An 18,440-nucleotide genomic window follows, 5' to 3' on the forward strand; every position below is an offset into this window, starting at 1 on the left:
GTCTTTCTCGGCCTATTCGTGCGTCTTTCTGTGCCATTATTTCATTCCCAAAAAGACCAAGTAATAATGCGACGAGAAATCTCAGGACGCCGAGCAAAGCGGTGCTGCCACAGACACTTTTGCAAATGATTTAAGCAGAGTTTACCACGCACACACACTCTCTCTCTCTCTGCGTCTGTATTGGCTGCATTTTGGTGCCCACGTTGCACGCGAATCGATTGCACGTTCTGAAAATGATGCCCGAGAAGACGGCTGGACAGTTGCGACAGTGCAGAACAGCAGATCGCGCGCGGCTACGCGGGAACTTGGAGGCAACGGGACAACGGTTATGAACACGCGGCATAAGTCTTTTTTTTTCCTTTTTTATTATTTTATGTTTGAACCAACCGCCACCACTACTGGCAGGAGCCAGCAAATCGCGACGAGCGCGTCGACCAATTGCTGTTGCTGTTCAAACAACTATAAGTGATCTCCCTGCCGACGCAGTGCACTACTGGAATCCTGCGCGCACCGAAGCACTCGCAGAGAAATTAATCGCAGAAGAATCCACCCCAGCCAACTGCGTAGGAGGGGCAAATAAATAAATAGGGTCGCACATTAGCGCAAGTAGCAGCGTTCACTCTAGTTCGCGGCCGTCCGCGTCAGGAGGTCGAGCCGCAGAACAATGCAGTGGCAGCAAGAGTAGGGAGGTAATTCGTTACGAAAACAATGCCCTCGGAGTAATCAAAGAAGGGGAATGGCGTCTGCGGCTAGCTGGATATGAGAGCGACTTGGACGAAAGGAAATTGCCACGGGGGTACAGGGGTGGGGGGCACTTATCCAATACAAAATTTGGTTACTCAAGTGCTCAACAATGACAACGACAAAAAAAAAAAAAAAAAACCTCATGTGTTCCCATGACCAACAACGCAGCCAACAGCCGGCGCTGCCCACGTGGGTACTGAAGGCACCAGCGTTTGGCGCGAGAAGTCGGAGCAAAGGCTCAAATTACGCGCCCAGCAAAGCCGGGATCAGCGCGGGCGGGACGCCACGGACACAATCGACGCGAAGACCGCGAGCGACGCAATGCGGTCAAAGCCCAAAAACGAAGCTACGCCTGCCTGTCCATCGGCAACACGTAACGACCTCAGTGATCGCTTCGCCGCACGGGACGTTAATGGATCTGGTATGGTGCGCCTCTAGCCCTCCGATGAGTACGCGGGCTTAACGGCATGTGTCCGGCGAAAGCTTCCCCACGCGCCTGCAAAAACGCCAAGCAGCGACGGCACGCGACCGCTACCAACCGTCGGAGGCTTATACAGGTCCTCTACGGAATCGGTCGAGGAAGAGATTCCCTGGAGGATATCCATCGGCTGTTTCAGCCTATGATCGGCACGACCGCCTCTTACAGATAGCAACCGTCCATCCAGCGGGCCACACGATTCCCGAGAATAATTTTCGCAACGGAACACGGGAAAAAGACACCGAAAGGCGGCAGACGCGACAACTTCGTCGGATCACCACAGGCAGCAACGCAACCGGAGGGGTGTCACGCTGCAACTGAGCGATTAGAAGAGCGCACAGCACGCTCAGCTTGTTTATCGCTTGAAGACGGCTGGTACAAGGAACGAGCTTGTGAATACTAACGCTTCGTAGCTGTTACGTTTAAACGTCCACGCCAAAATAAGTCTCTGGTGCACGAATAGCCCCCAAACGTGTCCCCTGCTCCTCCCCCCAGAAAGGTACACGAGGCGTTGCGAAATCACCAACCCCTCTCCCAGTACCGCAGAGCGCTTTAGGACGTCAGCGAACTGCTCTGCCCTCCACCGCACCAAGCGGGGCACGGCATTCGCCCCCTCCGGCGCTTCTTCCTGCCCGATATTCAAAGGACCCCCTCGCAGGAAGAGAGCGGCTGCCGAAAAAGAGGCGCGCCACAGCGGGCCCCGCTTTGTGGGTCAAGCGTGGCCGGCAGAGCGCGCAGCGGGACAAAGACAGCGCCCCCCAACCGGGGGAAGAAGAAGCCACGCGGCGCGCGCATGCGGAGTGCCCCCCCCGCCTCGGATGGGCAGAAAATAAAAGCGGCGGGGGCACCTGCTCCGCAGTGTTTGCCGCCGGAATAAACTGCTTTCTGTGATCCCTGCGCGCGCACGACGACGACCGGCCCGACACCACGGAACGACGGAACTACGGCAGTAACGGGCGAGCCAGATGAGAGCTCGCTCTCGAAATCGCTCGGCGGAGAGTTCCGCGTGCGCAGCTCCTTGAGCGCTACACCAGGCGTCGATGTGAAAACCCCAAAGCATCCCGTGCATCCCTGGCACTTCGAAGCTCTGAAGGGGTCTCACAGTGCGCTAAGATACTGCACACGCCAAGACGCGAACTACGCGGCGCCTTCGAACGGGATGGTGCAACCTTTGTCAACAGTAGCGAGCCCACATGATTTGCTTCAAGCCATGCGGCGCATCGCTACCCAACATGCCGGCAGTTTTTAGAGTCACCAATTATTTGCCCTCTAAAGTCGCTACGCATTCAACACTCCGCGCAGCTACGCTCTCGTGAAATAAGTAAAAAAAAAAAAGTCTCACGCCTACTCCAGAATCTAAATGCTATACCTGGCTTTCCTTATTTACCCGCTTGCGCTGACAGGGCAACACGCACTGCGCAGCAAGAACATAGTTTGACTCAACGTGATTCCGCTGCACATAAAGTCGTAGCTTTTCTGCCTCGGTGACCATTACACGCAACGCGAGCGCCACGCGATCGAGTCACTGCTAGACACACCGAATGTTGCGTCGCTCAGAGTGACTGAACCGCTGGCTCGTCCGCGCCTAAATTTTGCATGCGGGTGGCCTTTGGCTGCGAGTTTTGTGTGGTACCTCGTTTCAGCGGTGTGCTTACTTGCGCTGAATAAATTCATCTACGGCATAACACCCGGGTGCTCTCCAAGAATAACAGACATCCCCACTGCTGAATCTACCAGGAAGTCTGTTTTTTCGGATTGCTGATACCAAAGCGATGTCACCACCAATATGCCGAGTGTTCCAGCGGACATTTTACAAAAACACCTGAACCCTTTTCAGGAATAAACTTTTAGCCACGGCGGACGTCGTTGCGAAATATATGTATGTATAAAACATCCTAATAATTAAGCAGCTGATTAGCTAAAATTCGCCAAATAACGTTTAGTTAGCCCAGTCTGGTGGCTGCAGTGTCAGCGAGGAGTTCGAAACCATGGGCAAGACAGTGCCATATCAGTTATTGAACCAAAGACAGTCATTCTCTAGAGTTCCGCAGAGCGAAGAAATCCGGGCGTTTTTCACCGCACAAAACCGAAACTGAGCGCATGAGGCGCGCAGGAACTCGGGCACAAACGCAACGCCCGCTGATGACGGGTTGTAGTGCTTACTGCTAATTCTTTTGCTGCGTGGTCGTTACCTTCAAGAGCGACTGAGCAAATGAAAGTGGATGCCGTGGTACAATGGAGCAGGCAGTTAGAACTTGGCGCCGCAGCCATCGCAACACGTCATCAGCGGACGTTGCGTTTGCGCCGAGCTTCCTGCGCTGTTTCGCTTTCTGTACGAAAAAAACAAAAAAGCGTCCGATTTCCTCGCGCTACTGAACTTTAGAGAGAACGACTTTTTCTTCGTTTCAAAAACTGATATGGCATCGTCTTAACCATGACTTCCAAGCTCCCCACTGACCGCGTAACCACAAGGTTGTGTTAAACAGAAAATTTGAAAAAATCTTGAATTGGCTAATTAATGATGACAATTTAAAAGCAAATGACGTACACAACGACTGGCAGTCTGCCCCCCAGAAGACCTTCCTTCTATCACGAATTCCCTATTTTTTAAGTTTTTTTTTTAAACGTACACTGGAACTCAGTACCGGAAATAGGGTCTGCGAATGAATGCGGTACTCATACAGTCACCACAGATGCTTCCACTGAAAGCAACGGTGTTGACGTCACTCAGACCCGCCGCGGTGGCTCAATGGTTAGGCCTAGTGCTCGGCTACTCAGCCGGAGTTCCCGGGTTCGAGCCCGGCCGCGACGGCCGCGTTTCGATGGAGGCGAAACGTAAAGGCGCCCGTGTGCTGTGCGATGTCAGTGCACGTTAAAGATCCCCTGGTGGTCGAAATTATTCCGGAGCCCTCCACTACGGCACCTCTTTCCACCTTTCTTCTTTCACTCCTACCTCCCTCCCTTCCCTTACGGCGCGGTTCGGGTGTCCACCGAGATGTGAGACAATTACTGCGCCATTTCCTTTCCTCAAAAACCAATTTTCATTTTAAGTCAGTCAGTAGGGAAGTAAGTCCTGGAGGCTAACCCACGGCCACACCTCGATCGTGCGCGCGCCTGGTCAAGGCGATATGTGGCTACGATGACACATAACGATTGCTACAAAAAACCCTACCAGACTCCAAATCTGTGGTAAGTTTTTTCTCCATGGGCAAAACGCTCATTAATGTTGGCTTCTGCGACTCGCGCACCTGATATGCTCCTCGGCAAGGAAACATCCAGCACGTTTCCGCTCTCAGAAAACGATGCGCAGCAATCGGTGAAGAAAGGTTATAAACCACGCGGTCTAGGCCCGCACGGGCTGCATTCAGGTGCCGAATTTGCATGCAACTTGGCCCCACGATGTGGTCAAGTGTTGGCTCAAGAAGCCCCGCAGTCGCGCGATGCGGCAACGCCGTCAGCGCCCGCTTTCGAGCGGAGAGTGCCTCTGCACGCGGCTCGACGACCGGCCGGCGCCCGCCTCGCTGCACTGCGCGGCAGAAACGGGCGAGCCCCGTCAGCGAACTCCAATGCGCGCGGTGACATCAGCCACGAGCAGCGGGGGCGCAGGCAGCATTACGCCATCTGGCCCCAAACCGAAAATAACGGTAGCCGCGCGTTCGTGCGACGGCCGGACGGCTGAATTGGGTCGAACCTGTCGGGCATCGCCCAGAACATCCGCACGCGCGTGCCTGTCCGCCGCCGCCCCCGCCGGACAGGAAGCGATGAGCGCTGCTACGAGGCGGCGCTTTCTCCGTCACCCCCACAGCCCGCGATCGCGTCGACAGGTGCCCTGGCACAGACCGGCATGAACAATATGCGGTGGCCATCCCTGATGGACTAATCATCGCCGCGTGAGCAATGCTAAAGACCTGCCACACGGTCTAGACAGTTTGCGCTTGACGCAAGATGCGCGACGCAGTCAGTGTTGCAGAAGAGACAGAGCCCCGTGAAATATGAGCGAGGCCGCTGTACAAACTTGGCCAAACATGGGCACGCCTAGCACAATGAATGATCACTACGACCAGCAACAACGAGGTGAGCAGGTTGAGAAAAAGTGATGTTCTGTTTGCTTTTATGCATATTTTTTGGACTTTACTACATAAGAATCTACAACTTTGCTCTTTGAAAACACGTGTCCTCGAAACAATGGCGGAAGACAGCAGAGTGTATGTATGCAACTGGGGTTATTCACAATGAATGTTTACCAACTTGAAGAGTTATCTGCATTGATTTGGGTTATCTCATTTGCTTGCAAAAATAATCAGCCCTTCCTGACAACAGATTATTATTTTATAGCTTACAGCCACAAAGTTTTGTTATGTGTTTGTTAGTTTTGTTTTTGCGGCATACTGTTAAACTATGACACACAGTTTGACACTACATGCTCAAGAAGCATGCCTTGAATGGGCATTAAACTGCTGCTCCATTCAAATGCCTAATGCTAGTTTTACAACACTGACGTTCTGTCCCTTTAATGGGATATTAAAGCGGATATCTACTATGGGTATATATTGTAAGATAAGCTGCATGCAGCACAATTAGAAGTTCTGGCCAGGTTCTTTAACATTTATGCACCTGCAAAACACAGAAGTATAAAAAATCCCTGGCTACTCAAACAGCCTTAATCTGCTCATGCAGATTAATATGCTGAACATCATTTTTGACATCACAGTTTTCAGCTCATTAAGCCAGCATGACGAAGCCAGCCAAGCACATGGGTAATTCTATCCCAACAAACACCAGCAAAAACCCAATCAGCATCTGCATGATAATGTCACAGCTTTCATCTTAATTACACTAAGGCCATATTGAAGGCACTTATTTCATGAATAAAATGCAGTAAATGTATCCAAAAACCTGTGAGCATGGTAAAGAAATATTTACATCTACAGTACCTGCTAGCAATATGATGATGCCAGAATTATTTCCATGGCCGTTTTTACTGCTATGAAATAAACAAATTCAAAGTTAGTGAAACAAAAACAACAATAAAAAGTTAAATTATCTACCCTTGGCCACAAAACAATTAGGACAGAATAAACTGTGATAAGAACACACTGCCAAACTGAAAATACTGCCCCTTAACTAAAGAAAAATATAAAGCAGGGCCTCATGGTACTAAAAGAGAGGGCTTGTCCATTAGCACACTTGTTGCAAGGCTGGCCATATCAAATACCATAATAATAATAACATTTAATAAAAATATGCTTTCATAACCTACTGCAAAAAAGTCTAAGCTCACGCTCTCCGAGACGAAAAAATCGCGAAAATTGGTTTTGTGAACATTACAATTTCGATACCTGCAGCTAATATTCCTTTAATTCACCAGGTCTTTCACCTCGTGGACCAATATTCTGGCCGCAGAATCAACTTATAACATTACTGTGAGCTGAATTCCAAGCAAAAACAACGTTTTCTCAAAACACCCATTTTTTTACTTCTTGCTAGTTTGCGGCAGCAATATCTCAGCCTTCAAGGCAGGCAGAACCAAATTTTTATTGTGGCATGTAGCTAAGAGTGCAAAGCACACAATGTTAGAAACAGATTTTTGTAATTTATGCTTTAAAATTCTGTAGTTCTGCTCTTGATCACACAATAGCTTACTCACATCTGAAACAGTAACCTTTGAATTGCTATAGCATTGCTAATATTTGTTACATCAATAAAAGTACTCCTGACATTGTATTCCTTATGCTTTCAAGTACCTAACGATATGTCAATATCAATTTCTCTAGCACAATTATTTTTTCATTCTTTCTGCAAATTATGAAACATTAACTTTATTTATCTTTGTAACTAATTGGCCTATTTTTTAATTAGATATTTGAAATCAATGCAAGAAAATAAATAAGAACAGTAAATTTCATTAAGTTTGGCCAAAAATTTTAAGAAACAGCATTGAGAGCCACACCTCCCTGACGGGAAGAACACAAGTTGGCAATTAGGGTGCAATGGTTTCATAGGTTGGCATAGCTGGGCTATTTAGTTTCACATTGTTTCACTAGCTTTGAATTTATTTTATAACAGCAGTAAAAAGGACCACGGAAATTAATTCCAGCATCACAAAATTGCTTGCAGGTACTGTAGAAGCAAGTTTTCTTGACCATGTTCACAGGTGTTTGTATACAATTACTGCTTTGGTTTTATGGCTTTATGGAGTTTAACATCCCAAAGTGACTCAGGCAATGAGGGACACCACTGGATAATGTCAACACTCTGGGGTTCTTTAACGTGAACTGACATTGCACAGTACACAAGTCTTTAGCATTTTGCCTCCATCGAAATGCGACTGCCGCGACCGGCATCAAACCTGCATCCTTTGGGTCAGCAGCCGAGCACTATAACCACTGAGCCATCGCGGCAGCTCATTTACTGCATTTAATTTATGAAATAAGTGCCTTCAGTAGTCTTCGTGTGATTTAGATGTAATTTATACAGTTCTTGCAGAGCACCAGTGTACCTTCCTTTTTTCTGTCAGTCCGTGTCAAGCTCTGCTACAAGAACCACAAATACAGAGCTACCTTGGAACATTTAGGAGAAGCTACATAGGCATTCTGGAGCAGTTTAGAGTAGCTGTGTTCCACTTCTAGAGGTGGCTCACCCATCAAGCAGCCAATTTTAAAACAAATAATTACAATGCGAGAAAACAATCTTGGCTAACACCTTACTGCCTCAAGAAAATTCCTTGCCATGGGTACCTTGGAACTGTCACTACCGAAGCACTTCTGTTGTCTTTATCTAGTGAAGGCTGCTAGTGAAGGCTGTCCTGAGACAACATTTCAATGTGGTAGGGATAGCAATACACAGACAAATTCAAAGAGCACAGGGTATTTTTGAGCTCAAGCCCATTGGCTATAAACACTGGAGTTGCCAGATGGGGAACCTTCAATGGTCTGGCAATGTAGAGGAATACCACTTAAAGTGATGTTACTTGTTCACCCTCGGGAATATGGGGCACACAAGCAGAAGCACGCAGTAAACCTCAAAAATTGGAAATCAGTTTACTAAAATTTCAGTCCCTTCAAAGCCCCAGTCCAATCAAGTTTTGGTGGTGAGAAAAGTTACCACAGTAATTTTACCACATAATTAGAGAAGCCAGCATGTCGTTGACAATGTAATTCATAGACATTGGTAGTGGCTTCCATGACTACAGGAGCACGTGAATGCTGTGCTCATTCAACGCCACCGCTCACCTACCATGAAGTCGTTCAATGACTTTCTATGGTCCCAAAATTTTCAATGGAAATTTAAAAGAAGGAGCTGAGCAGCCAGGACACCACTGACTGGCTAATACGTTGACTTTGCTCGCGGCTTCAGAGATTACAGACACAGGCAAATACTGCGCCACTTATCTGCCGCTGTTCATCTTGAAACTCAGACTTTCGGTGACCCTGAAACTTAGCATACAAGTTTTACCTGAGAATTTGAGTAGCAGCGCAATCAATGTGTGAGAAATGCCACAGTACAGAACATGGACTAAGGCGGACCTAAAGGTGTTCCTAACTACGAAGCTAAGAAATTTGTGCTGAGAAGCACAGTACTACTTTGACCATCATTTCCCACACTGAATTCTTCCAAGCTCCACATGGATGCTGGCTAGCGTCAGGCGAGTGGTGATGAGCTTTGATCAGCGGGTCACATTGAGGGAGATGTGTTAACGTGTTCTACAGACGTTGAAACTGCTGAAACTGCCGCAACGACTGGTTATGAAGCCACATGCAACAAGCATGTCTGAGCTAAACCCTCCTGTTAGACCTGAAAAGCAGTTTTGCTGAGTGCAGTGGTGATTGCTCCAGAGCGTTGCACACAGTTCCACAACAGGATTCCCTGCTTGGTTTTCCCATTTAGCTTCCAAATTCGAATATCTAGTTCACTTCGTCTGACAGATTCCTATTTCTTTTTTGGCGGGACATTTTGGCAGCAGCGGCTGCACAAGAGATTGCATATTCATCAGTGACAGGTGGCATTAGGCTTGTCTCCCACTTTGGGCCTGGTATCAGTCATATCAGTACGACGCAGTAAATCTCATTTGGTGCAGAATGGTGCAGTTGGCACAGGAATGAAAGCACTGAGAAGGTTACTATTTAAAGCTTCCAAGTTCACCAACACTTCTTCCACTAGGTTTTGAAAAATCCTGCCTGTAAAATTAAGACAATAAACCAACATTCTTTTTTAGGTTAGGCTTAGCATTTTGCTACAAACTACAGGATCATTTCATGCTGCTCAGCAAGTAGCTTTCATTACTAGCAATATGCATGCTGCTACTGGGAGAGGTAGAAAGCGCAAGAAAAAACACCTCGAACAGGAAGCACTCACCGACAAGATTGTCCAACAGATATGCCAGAAGCTTGGCAGTCCCATTAGGTTCATTGTACATGCTGAGCAGTTCTGGGGCCAATGGGTTCCCTTTCAGTCCTACAGCAAAACAGAACAAGGTAATATAGTACACAATCACAGAGGAATACCTTTCAAAAATTTTCGCCAATAAACTTGCCGAGGTTTTTTTCAAACGTTTATACACACATCTCAATGCAGCGATGGCCAAGTGGTCTGAGCATCCGTCTTGCATGCGGAAGGTGCGGGGGTTTGATCCCCAGTGCTGCCGGGTACCCACTGGTGATACAATGGGTACAAGCTTTCTCCTGGTCTGGTGCTCGGCTTATTTAGGGTGAAATGCTTGGGAAATGGGTCTCTGACCCCACCTTGAGTACAGGAAAAAACCTTGTACAATGGTTTTTTCTCTCTGCGCTCTTTTCCTTTTTGCGCTGTTTTTCAGCATTTGTGGTGTCTGTTCTTTCTATGACCGCCGTCTCTTTTCACTGTTTTCAGCGTTTGTGGTGTCTGCCCTTTCTATGACCGCCATCTCTTTGCGCCGTTTTCAGGGTTTGTGGTGTCTGTTCTTTCTATGACTGCAATCTCTTTGCACTGTTTTCAGTGTTTGTGGTGTTTGTTCTTTCTATGACCACCATCTCTTTGCGCTGCTTTCAGCACTTGTGGTGTCTGTTCTTTCTATGCCAGTCATCTCTTTGCACTTCTTTTTCCCAACAACATGCTGTACCAACTAGCTGAAATGTCTATTACTTCGATTCAAAAAACTTAGTGCTAGTAGTAGTGCTGTATTCCAACAATCAGACTGATATTGTTGGAAACTGTTAGTGCGTCTGCATGAAAGCAAAGTTAACTCAGTACGGCTGGGATGGATGTGTCCAGACTTTTGATGGCAGAAGGTGGGAACGGTGCCAGCATATACCACCGTGTGGAAAAATGTATATGGGAATGAATGCCTGCCATGCAGTGATGTGTTTCAATAGGGCAGCGAGGCTTATCATGGACACAGCCGCGCATAGGACATGCAATGACTAGGTCAAGCCTATGTTGTCGCTGCATAACAACCAATTGATGCAATGGATGCCCTTACTAGGCAGAACTGCCAAACAATCACCCACAAGATAGGGGACAGGCTGGTCCAGAGCAAAGGAACTGCCCATACTAATCTCTATCAACATTTCAAATACAGAATGGAAGATAAACTTATGTATGCATACAGCATCAACTGCAGTACCACAAAGGGGGACCCAGATTTTTTTTTTTTCAGACAGTGTCCAGCAATGAAACCTAGCAACATATTGCCGGCCGACCTCCTTCCTGCCAAAGAGCACCAGCGCACACTGAAGAAACGAATTCGAGGTGCTCATCGAACGCTTATGGAAGGCATTGCTGTTCAAGCAGCAAAGAAACCCCAAGCTTTTCTGGGCACACGTCAACTCGCAACAAAAGCTATCTCAGTGAACCTCCTTTCACATTAATAGTGAGACAGTATGTTTTCCTAGCCGCATCTCCAAAGCATTCGATAGCCATTTTCTTGCATTTGGACTGACCATCCCATACATGGGCCTGATGTGGCATAATTTCCTGCAGAGCCCTTCCCAAGTGCCTACTCTGTCCTCTCTCACCATAACTACTGATGTCAAAGAAGCTTGCTCCCGCATCAAACCATTCCTTGCATTGACGGCATTGATCCCCTGCTCCTTCAGTGTACAGCCTCTTATATGGCACCTACACTATGCCGCATGTTTCAGCGCATTATGAACTCATCAGTGGTTCCTTCTGCCTGGAAGGTAGCTCACATCACACCAGTCTACGAAGGACATGGGGCTCGTCCTGACCTCTTGTTCTCCTACCGCCCAGCTGCGGATACACCTATCGTGTGCCGCACCTTTGAGAGGATATGAGCACCAAAATTCGCAGCCATTTGGAAGACAACAGCCTTCCGTTTCCAACCCAACATGGATTTCGCTGGCAGCGCAGTTGCGGAACCACTCTTGGTGTGCTGGTTCACACATTCAGTGCTCACCTTGAACAACCAGATAACATGTGAACTTGTTCAATCAAATTTTTCTTGTGCTTCTGATCATCTCCCTCACCGTGGGCCTCTGTCCAGTGCTGCAGCCAAAGAACTCTCTGGAACTATTCTTTCGTGGCTGGATTCATTTGTCTGTAGCAAAACTCAGCTCGTCGTATTCTGAGGAGCCATTTCCACGTCCAGTGCTGTTCTGTCCGGTATACCTCAAGGCAGTGTTCTTGGCCCTACTCTGTTCTCAATCTTCATCGACAGTATCGCTGACAATCTGAAATATCTCCTTGCTCGTTATGCTGACGACATTTCGTTGCTGTAGCCAGTTCACATCTCAGCTGACTATCCGGCTCTTCAAATAAACATCAACATCTATCACTCCTGGACACGAACACCAGCTGCCCATAAACATTAGCAAGTCTTCTACAATGATCTTCTCAACCTTGCGCCGTCGCCACACACCGCCAGTGTTGACCCTTAGAAGCCAGCCCCTTCGTCGCCTTACTACCACGACAGTCCTTGGCATTGAGCTGGATGCACGCTTGCCCTTTTCGTCTAGTGCACACCGTACACTTACCAAATCCAGGCACATGCTGGGCTTCATCGCCCGGCTTACGGCAGACATGCCTCCCAATGCATTCCGGTGCCTTTACACTGCCCTTGTGCTTTCCATCCTTGAGTATTGCTGCACAGTCTGGCTACCTGACTCTGCTTCTAATCGCATCAGCTTTGCCAGTGTCCAACGCTGTGCTGCATATACATTCTATAGCCGGAGTACTCCACATAACCAATGTCCACCGTGTGCAAAGATGTCATCTGCGAACCCCCTCCGGCATGCCTCCTAGCAGGCCTCCTCCTCTCGTGTACAAGGGGCCACAATGCATCTTTTTCGTCGCCTGACTGCACCAGGTCAGCAAATGCTGATTGACGGGCCACGGCCAAATCGCCGGACTAGTAACGTACAACCGCTTATAGCACAGACTGTACATCACAAATCTTCCTGGCTTCTCCCTGCCATCTCTCTGTGGCGACGTTTGCCTGCCACCTTCGCCCCGTCCTTCCCCTTTCATGCTTCTGATCTCCCATATATTGTGAAGGCTGCACAATGGCTATAAAGTCTTTCATCTCCCTCTCGCTCCTCATATCCCACATCTTATCATCCTGTACATCTTGGGTCCCAGGTCAGGGCCAGCAAGACTTCATTTTGCTACCCATGCATGCCTGGGCCACCTACCAAGAATGCTAAATAAAATTATTATTATATTATTATTACAGGAAGGGAGCCTGCCTGGAAAGCTTTCTTGAACAAGCAGTGAAGCACTGTTTCGTCACCCCCAGTTGCTCTCCAAGTGTCCAGGTAATGGCAATCATTGCACAGCTCCCGTTCGTAGGGGCATCCAGAAAATTTGTAGAAATGTCTTCCTGGGGAGTTTTTAGGGAGTTTTTGCAACTGTTTGAACACTCCACCACAAAGCAGCTGTTTTCTGACATCGTTCAGACCTTATAAGCAGCAGAGTCCTGAACGATCATGATTATCATTCAGACACTCCAACTACGTTTGAATGCATGATGCTGATAGTGAATTTTTATGGCGCAAGGGCATCTGTGGCCAAAGAGCGCCATGGCACGAGGTGTTTTCTTCTACTCATGGTGGGGTCAAGGACCCACTTCCCAAACATTTCACCCTGATTTAAGCCGAGCACCAGGCCAAAGGAAAGCTTGTAGCCATTGTACCACTGGTGGGCACCGGCAGCACTGGTAATCGAACCCCGCACCTCCCGCATGTGACGCGGATACTCAATTACTTTGCCACCGCTGCACCGAATGCAAGGAGAATGAGCACTGACAGCCCCAAAACAGTTTCACATCGTGAATGATGGGCAGCGTGATCATCACAATGCTCTGGGCTAAGAGCTCAGTTTTTGGTGAGAGTGGTCTTTTTGTAATTACAGTCTCAATCAAGTGTGTGACTTCGTTTTTTAAAATACTTGAACAACAATTTTAAATAAGCAAGAATTTTTGAATGAAAACAAACCCCCGCGAGTGGCCTGGAAGGCGGCTTCACTTGACGTCAGTGAAGACTATCTTGGCAAGTGAGCCGCACATGCGCTGTGCTGTGGGTGCAGCGTGACAGTGTGAGTGTCGATTCCACTGACGCACCTTCAGTATTAATGGCTCGCAGCTTACCAATGGCCTGCCACCGCGAGAAAGGCCTCATCAGGGCGATTTTGGACAAGCACAACACATCGCGCTTCGATAGTATTACGAATATTAAGGCTTCGCGATTTATAAATGACCGATGAAGTGATTGTTACAAGCAGGAGGGTGCGGGAAGGGGCAAAAGCACAGTGTCAGCCCAGTTAAACTATGGTTTACATGCTTCAGCCTGTTTATACAGGAGGCAAAAAATACTACCGGTGTGCATCCACCAGTACCTACAGCATTCTGCTTTGCATGCATTCCCATTCCTCCAAGTCAACACCTCATGTGCCCACTCCTGTGGCACGTGAGTAATTGCTGCTTTCAGTTGCAGTGTGTATGAAGACCACTGGCAGAGGTATCCGCACAGTTGTCTAGAGCAGTTCTGCAGCACTGTCTGCACCTGCCATTGGCATCTGGGTTCAAGGTAGCTTGTCTCTGAGCATGCACAAAGTGTACTGCCATGTCGTTTCGCATCCAAGTGGCCGCTTTTGCTGCACACTACATTCGCTGCCTATTTCTAACAGCAAACAAAAGAACTGACGTATGGTGCGTGTTGAGTCATGTGCAACACGTGTAACAGGCATGGCGCGCACCACTGTTTCAGTCCACCGTGCATTGTGCATCTGGCAGTACATGGAGTGCACAGGAAAAGACAACGCACTCCGTAGATGCTTTGTGACAAGCTAGCTAGAACCTAGAGCCCAAAGGCAGATGTCACTGACACACTGCACTCCTCCAGTGCTTCAGACGTGTGTGAAAGTCTGTACCGTTTACACATTTACAGTAATCTCCTTTCAATTTTGTGGATGCTTCACCATCAAGGCGCTTGGCCGGCCAGTGGAGGCCAAGGATTAACCGCCTAGTCTCTGTGTTCGCTGGAACACATTGTGCCACTGCAAATGGACAGAGGCACAATGAGCATGCCACATACAGCATGTGCTCGTGGGTTTTACAAATAGATTCCACGTGGCTCGGATTTTACATAACCAGCTTTTGCCTCCAAAGCTGTTGACCTTAGCAGGAACACATTAGCAGTAACACATGCTGAAGGGGATGACTGCACAACCAGGGCACACAATGCTCATGTGCACATGAGTTGTCGTGCATCATTAGGTTAGTGCCAAATTTTGTGTACCTCTGTTGCTATAATGAACAGTTATACCCATTGCGATCACAAGAAATTAAGAGAAAGGCACTGAGACTTGTCTTGTATCGGCACGTTTTCATGTATCAAACTTTTCTGAGGACCCCTTCAAATTCAATGTATCCGTGTTCAACTGTATATCATGAGAGTTATGGAAGACAAAATACTAAAATTAGTGTACAGAGGAAAACATTGCAGAAGGCTGCAGTGAAGCCTAAAATTATGGCATCAACTTACTTGCCTCTATTGGTTATAATGCCAATTTGTGAATTGTTGCGACTTGCAGCATGACTGCAAATAAGTGCCTTCTAAACTGAACAGTAAAATCCGGTCCCCCACTTCCCCCCTGCAGTTAGCTTTATTCACGACTTGGTAGTGAACTGAAAATAATGCCGCTTAGTTGGTATTTGCACTACAGCTGCACTTCTGTCCTGAGCAGGTCAGTCTTGCCACATCTGAGTGAATAATATATAACACACCAGTGTCACTGTTCAACCAAATTTCAGTGACAACTGCTACAAACGATTTGAATCTCAAGTGAAATCTTAGTCATTTTTACTGGCACCACACTTCGCATTTGGATACAGAGCAAACAATTTGTTTGGCTCGGGATGTCCAGTTTACATAGTCAGAATGCATTTGAATGCACAGGGTCCATGCTGGTCATTGAAAATCTTGAAAACCCTTGAATATGAATAAGCTGTTTCTGTGGGTCCTTGAAAACTCTCAAATTTCTCGTGTATTACAGGGTGTATCATTTTTTATCTTAATGACAGATGTAACATTACAGGAAGAGAGCAGGAGTGGGTAAGGAAACAAATACGAGTTCATGATATCTGAGCTGGATTTGAGGGGGAAAAAAATGAGCATGGACAGGGCATGTAAAGCAAAGAGAAGATAACCAATGGTCCGTTGGGGTTAATGGAATGAATTCCAAGAGGAGGGAAAGGAAGTGGCAGAGAGATTAAGATGTCTGCGACGATAAGGTGGCCACAGCTGGCACAGGGCAGGGTTAAATTGAGGGATATGGCATAAGCTTTAGTCATGCTTTTGACATAGTTTACCTGGCGTAAGTCATCCACAAGTCCATGTGGGTCGTTAGTGTAATTGTAGATTGGTGATGAACAAAAAATGCAGCCGTGAAAGAACATTTCCACCCACTTTTTCTTTCTGTGTGTAAAAATGCGTGTTGCGGAGAGCTGCACTGCCGTATCCAAACAAGGTGTTGGATCTGGGCCACAGTGATTGAATCCACCACTGAGTGACACCACTGGGCATGAATGCACGTGCACATATGCATTCATACCTTTTTGCAAGATTATTTATGTGCCCTGTTGTCGACGTAGCCAGTGATTTTCAGCCATTTGTGACATGATTCAGAAAACATTCCTTTAATAAACATCTCGTAGGGTACTTAGGTTTTGCCATCTTTGCTGCTGCTCTATCCAAATTATCAGACTAGGTAAGCTGCTCGATTTGAGCACACCCTATAAGCAGTAATGTAAACAAACCCCCAAGGTTATCCAATGATTTTTCAAACTGTGCTAAAAACAGCAAACTTGGCTTAGGCGCACTGGAAGTGGTGGCATCACATCCTTAGTGGTTCCGGAAAAATTCGCCTTTGCTCAACGATTATGAGCTCCTGAAGTTCTTCGTACAGGGAACTGCGGAGAGTTAAACTTTTGTTCATTCTGAGCCAAGGGCATGGGAGCGTGTTGCAGGGATTCGGCATGAATACAAATTCACCATGGAAATTGATGGAAATTAAGAGGAATTTCCTGCACATCATAGAGAGAGAGTGAGTGAGTGAGTTGCTGTGGACAGAGCAGGTGCAACTTTCTGCAGACAGATCACAAAGGAATTATGGCCGTCCTTAGCTTCTGCAAGGCATGATTACCGTGCTATTGGAAATTGTTGGAAGCAGCTTTGCTGAGTCTGATGGTGTAACAAAACTAATGATCTGACATGGATGGTAGAGATCAATGGTTTGATGAACACTGTTAAAGAGAAAGCATAACACATTCTCAGCATCAATGGCGCACTGGAAAAAGGAGGAAGCTGAGCTTTTGTGAAAACTGCGACTGAAGGGCAACTTAGCTTGTGTAGTGTCATTGCTAGAAGTATTTTTTGCAGCAAAAGCTACATCCGTATTGTACTGTATTGTATTGTATTAGGTTTTATGGTGCATAAGCAACTCAGACCATCATGCGCCAAACACGTGGTATAATTTCTTTAAAAAATTGGGTGTCCTTGGTGAAGGTCCTTGTCTGGACAAGGACTCCGAGGAGCCCATCAAATCAAATAAAGACCTCAGCCTTCTTCTCAGGCCTGAGAAAAAGGATAAGGTGCATCACAAATTGTGCCAAAGCACAGGGTAAGAATTTTTAGAGTTTATAGTTTTTGTTATATTAGTTTGTTTAAGAATGCTGCTTCTTTCAGGAAACTAAAAACAGATGAAACATCTACAAGTGGATTATCTCTTAAAAGTAAACTGGGGTGGAAGGGTTCATCATAAAATACAGTAAAATATTTTTTCTTAGCCGTTCGAGTTCTGTGCACAAAAATAAAATGCGATATACTTTGAGCTCACCTCCACATTTCTCACATAGAGGTTTGTCTTGTTTTGTCAGTAGAAAGTTGTGTTAGGCGTGTGTGTCCGACGCGTATGCACCATAAAATTACCTCTATAAAATGTTCCTGATGCCTACAAGATCTCCATTCTCCCAGAAAAGCTACATTCGTGATATGTAAAAAATATCTATTTGATAACCTGCTGTGTTTGTTCATCCTTGAAAAAAAAAATAGCGGTGAGAATTTCAGAGTCCTTGAAAACCCTTGAATTTCGCAGCTCTAAACCAGCACGAGCCCTGAATGCTGGAACATCCAAAACATAACAAAAAAGCACCACTAATTTCCAGCTTATTATAAATAATGGACATTATTGCTTTACCTTGTTTTTACATGCCCAAAGTAGCTTGTAAATTGTAGACATATACTTCAGCCTTTAAAAACCAGCAGTAACCACACTTCTGCCCATAAAGTTAAGAGGGCTTTACCAGACCAGACTTGACCCTCAAGGAACCTGAGAGAGTTGTCTTGACAATCAGCTACCACTTATCAAACGAAAAAAAACTCGGTCTCCCTGCAACACAGCATCGTTCTTTCAAGCAGACTTCTGATAGAACTGGAGTGCTTTACACTGCCAGTCACTCGTGACATCAGTTACTGAGCTTGAAACATGCTCATTGTAAAGGGTCATCGATGATAACTGGTTGGTTGGTTGGTTTATGGGGTTTAACGTCCCAAAGCGACTGAGGCTATGAGAGACGCCGTAGTGGAGGGCTCCGGAAATTTCGACCACCTGGGGTTCTTCAACGTGCACTGACATCGCACAGTACACGGGCCTCGAATTTCTCCTCCAAAGAAATTCAACCGCCGCGGCCGGGATCGAACCCGCGTCTTTCGGGCCGGCAGCCAAG

At 46.9% G+C, this 18,440-nt stretch overlaps 2 protein-coding genes across 5 annotated transcripts in view; one reads left to right on the top strand and one right to left on the bottom strand.

The window, feature by feature from the left end:
* Positions 1-18,440, bottom strand: part of twin (CCR4-NOT transcription complex subunit 6-like twin) — a 144,857-nt gene that overhangs the window by 110,148 nt on the left and 16,269 nt on the right. For 2 of the 3 annotated variants that reach the window (XM_089580975.1, XM_089580973.1), the window contains one exon: positions 9,577-9,676. In XM_089580975.1, the coding sequence (XP_089437101.1) occupies positions 9,577-9,676 (100 nt within the window). The remainder of the gene's footprint in view (positions 1-9,576; positions 9,677-18,440) is intronic. The other variant, XM_089580972.1, reaches the window with a different exon arrangement.
* The window catches only part of mRpL1 (mitochondrial ribosomal protein L1), a 43,722-nt gene continuing 30,278 nt past the window's right edge, over positions 4,997-18,440 (top strand). For both annotated transcript variants that reach the window (XM_089580978.1, XM_089580979.1), the window contains exons 1-2: positions 4,997-5,296; positions 12,891-12,972. The gene's annotated coding sequence lies outside the window, so the exon portion shown is untranslated. The remainder of the gene's footprint in view (positions 5,297-12,890; positions 12,973-18,440) is intronic.

This window comes from Amblyomma mixtum, chromosome 3, assembly GCF_055824585.1.
Source record: "Amblyomma mixtum isolate Tamu chromosome 3, ASM5582458v1, whole genome shotgun sequence".
Classification (NCBI taxonomy): Eukaryota; Metazoa; Arthropoda; class Arachnida; order Ixodida; family Ixodidae; genus Amblyomma; species Amblyomma mixtum.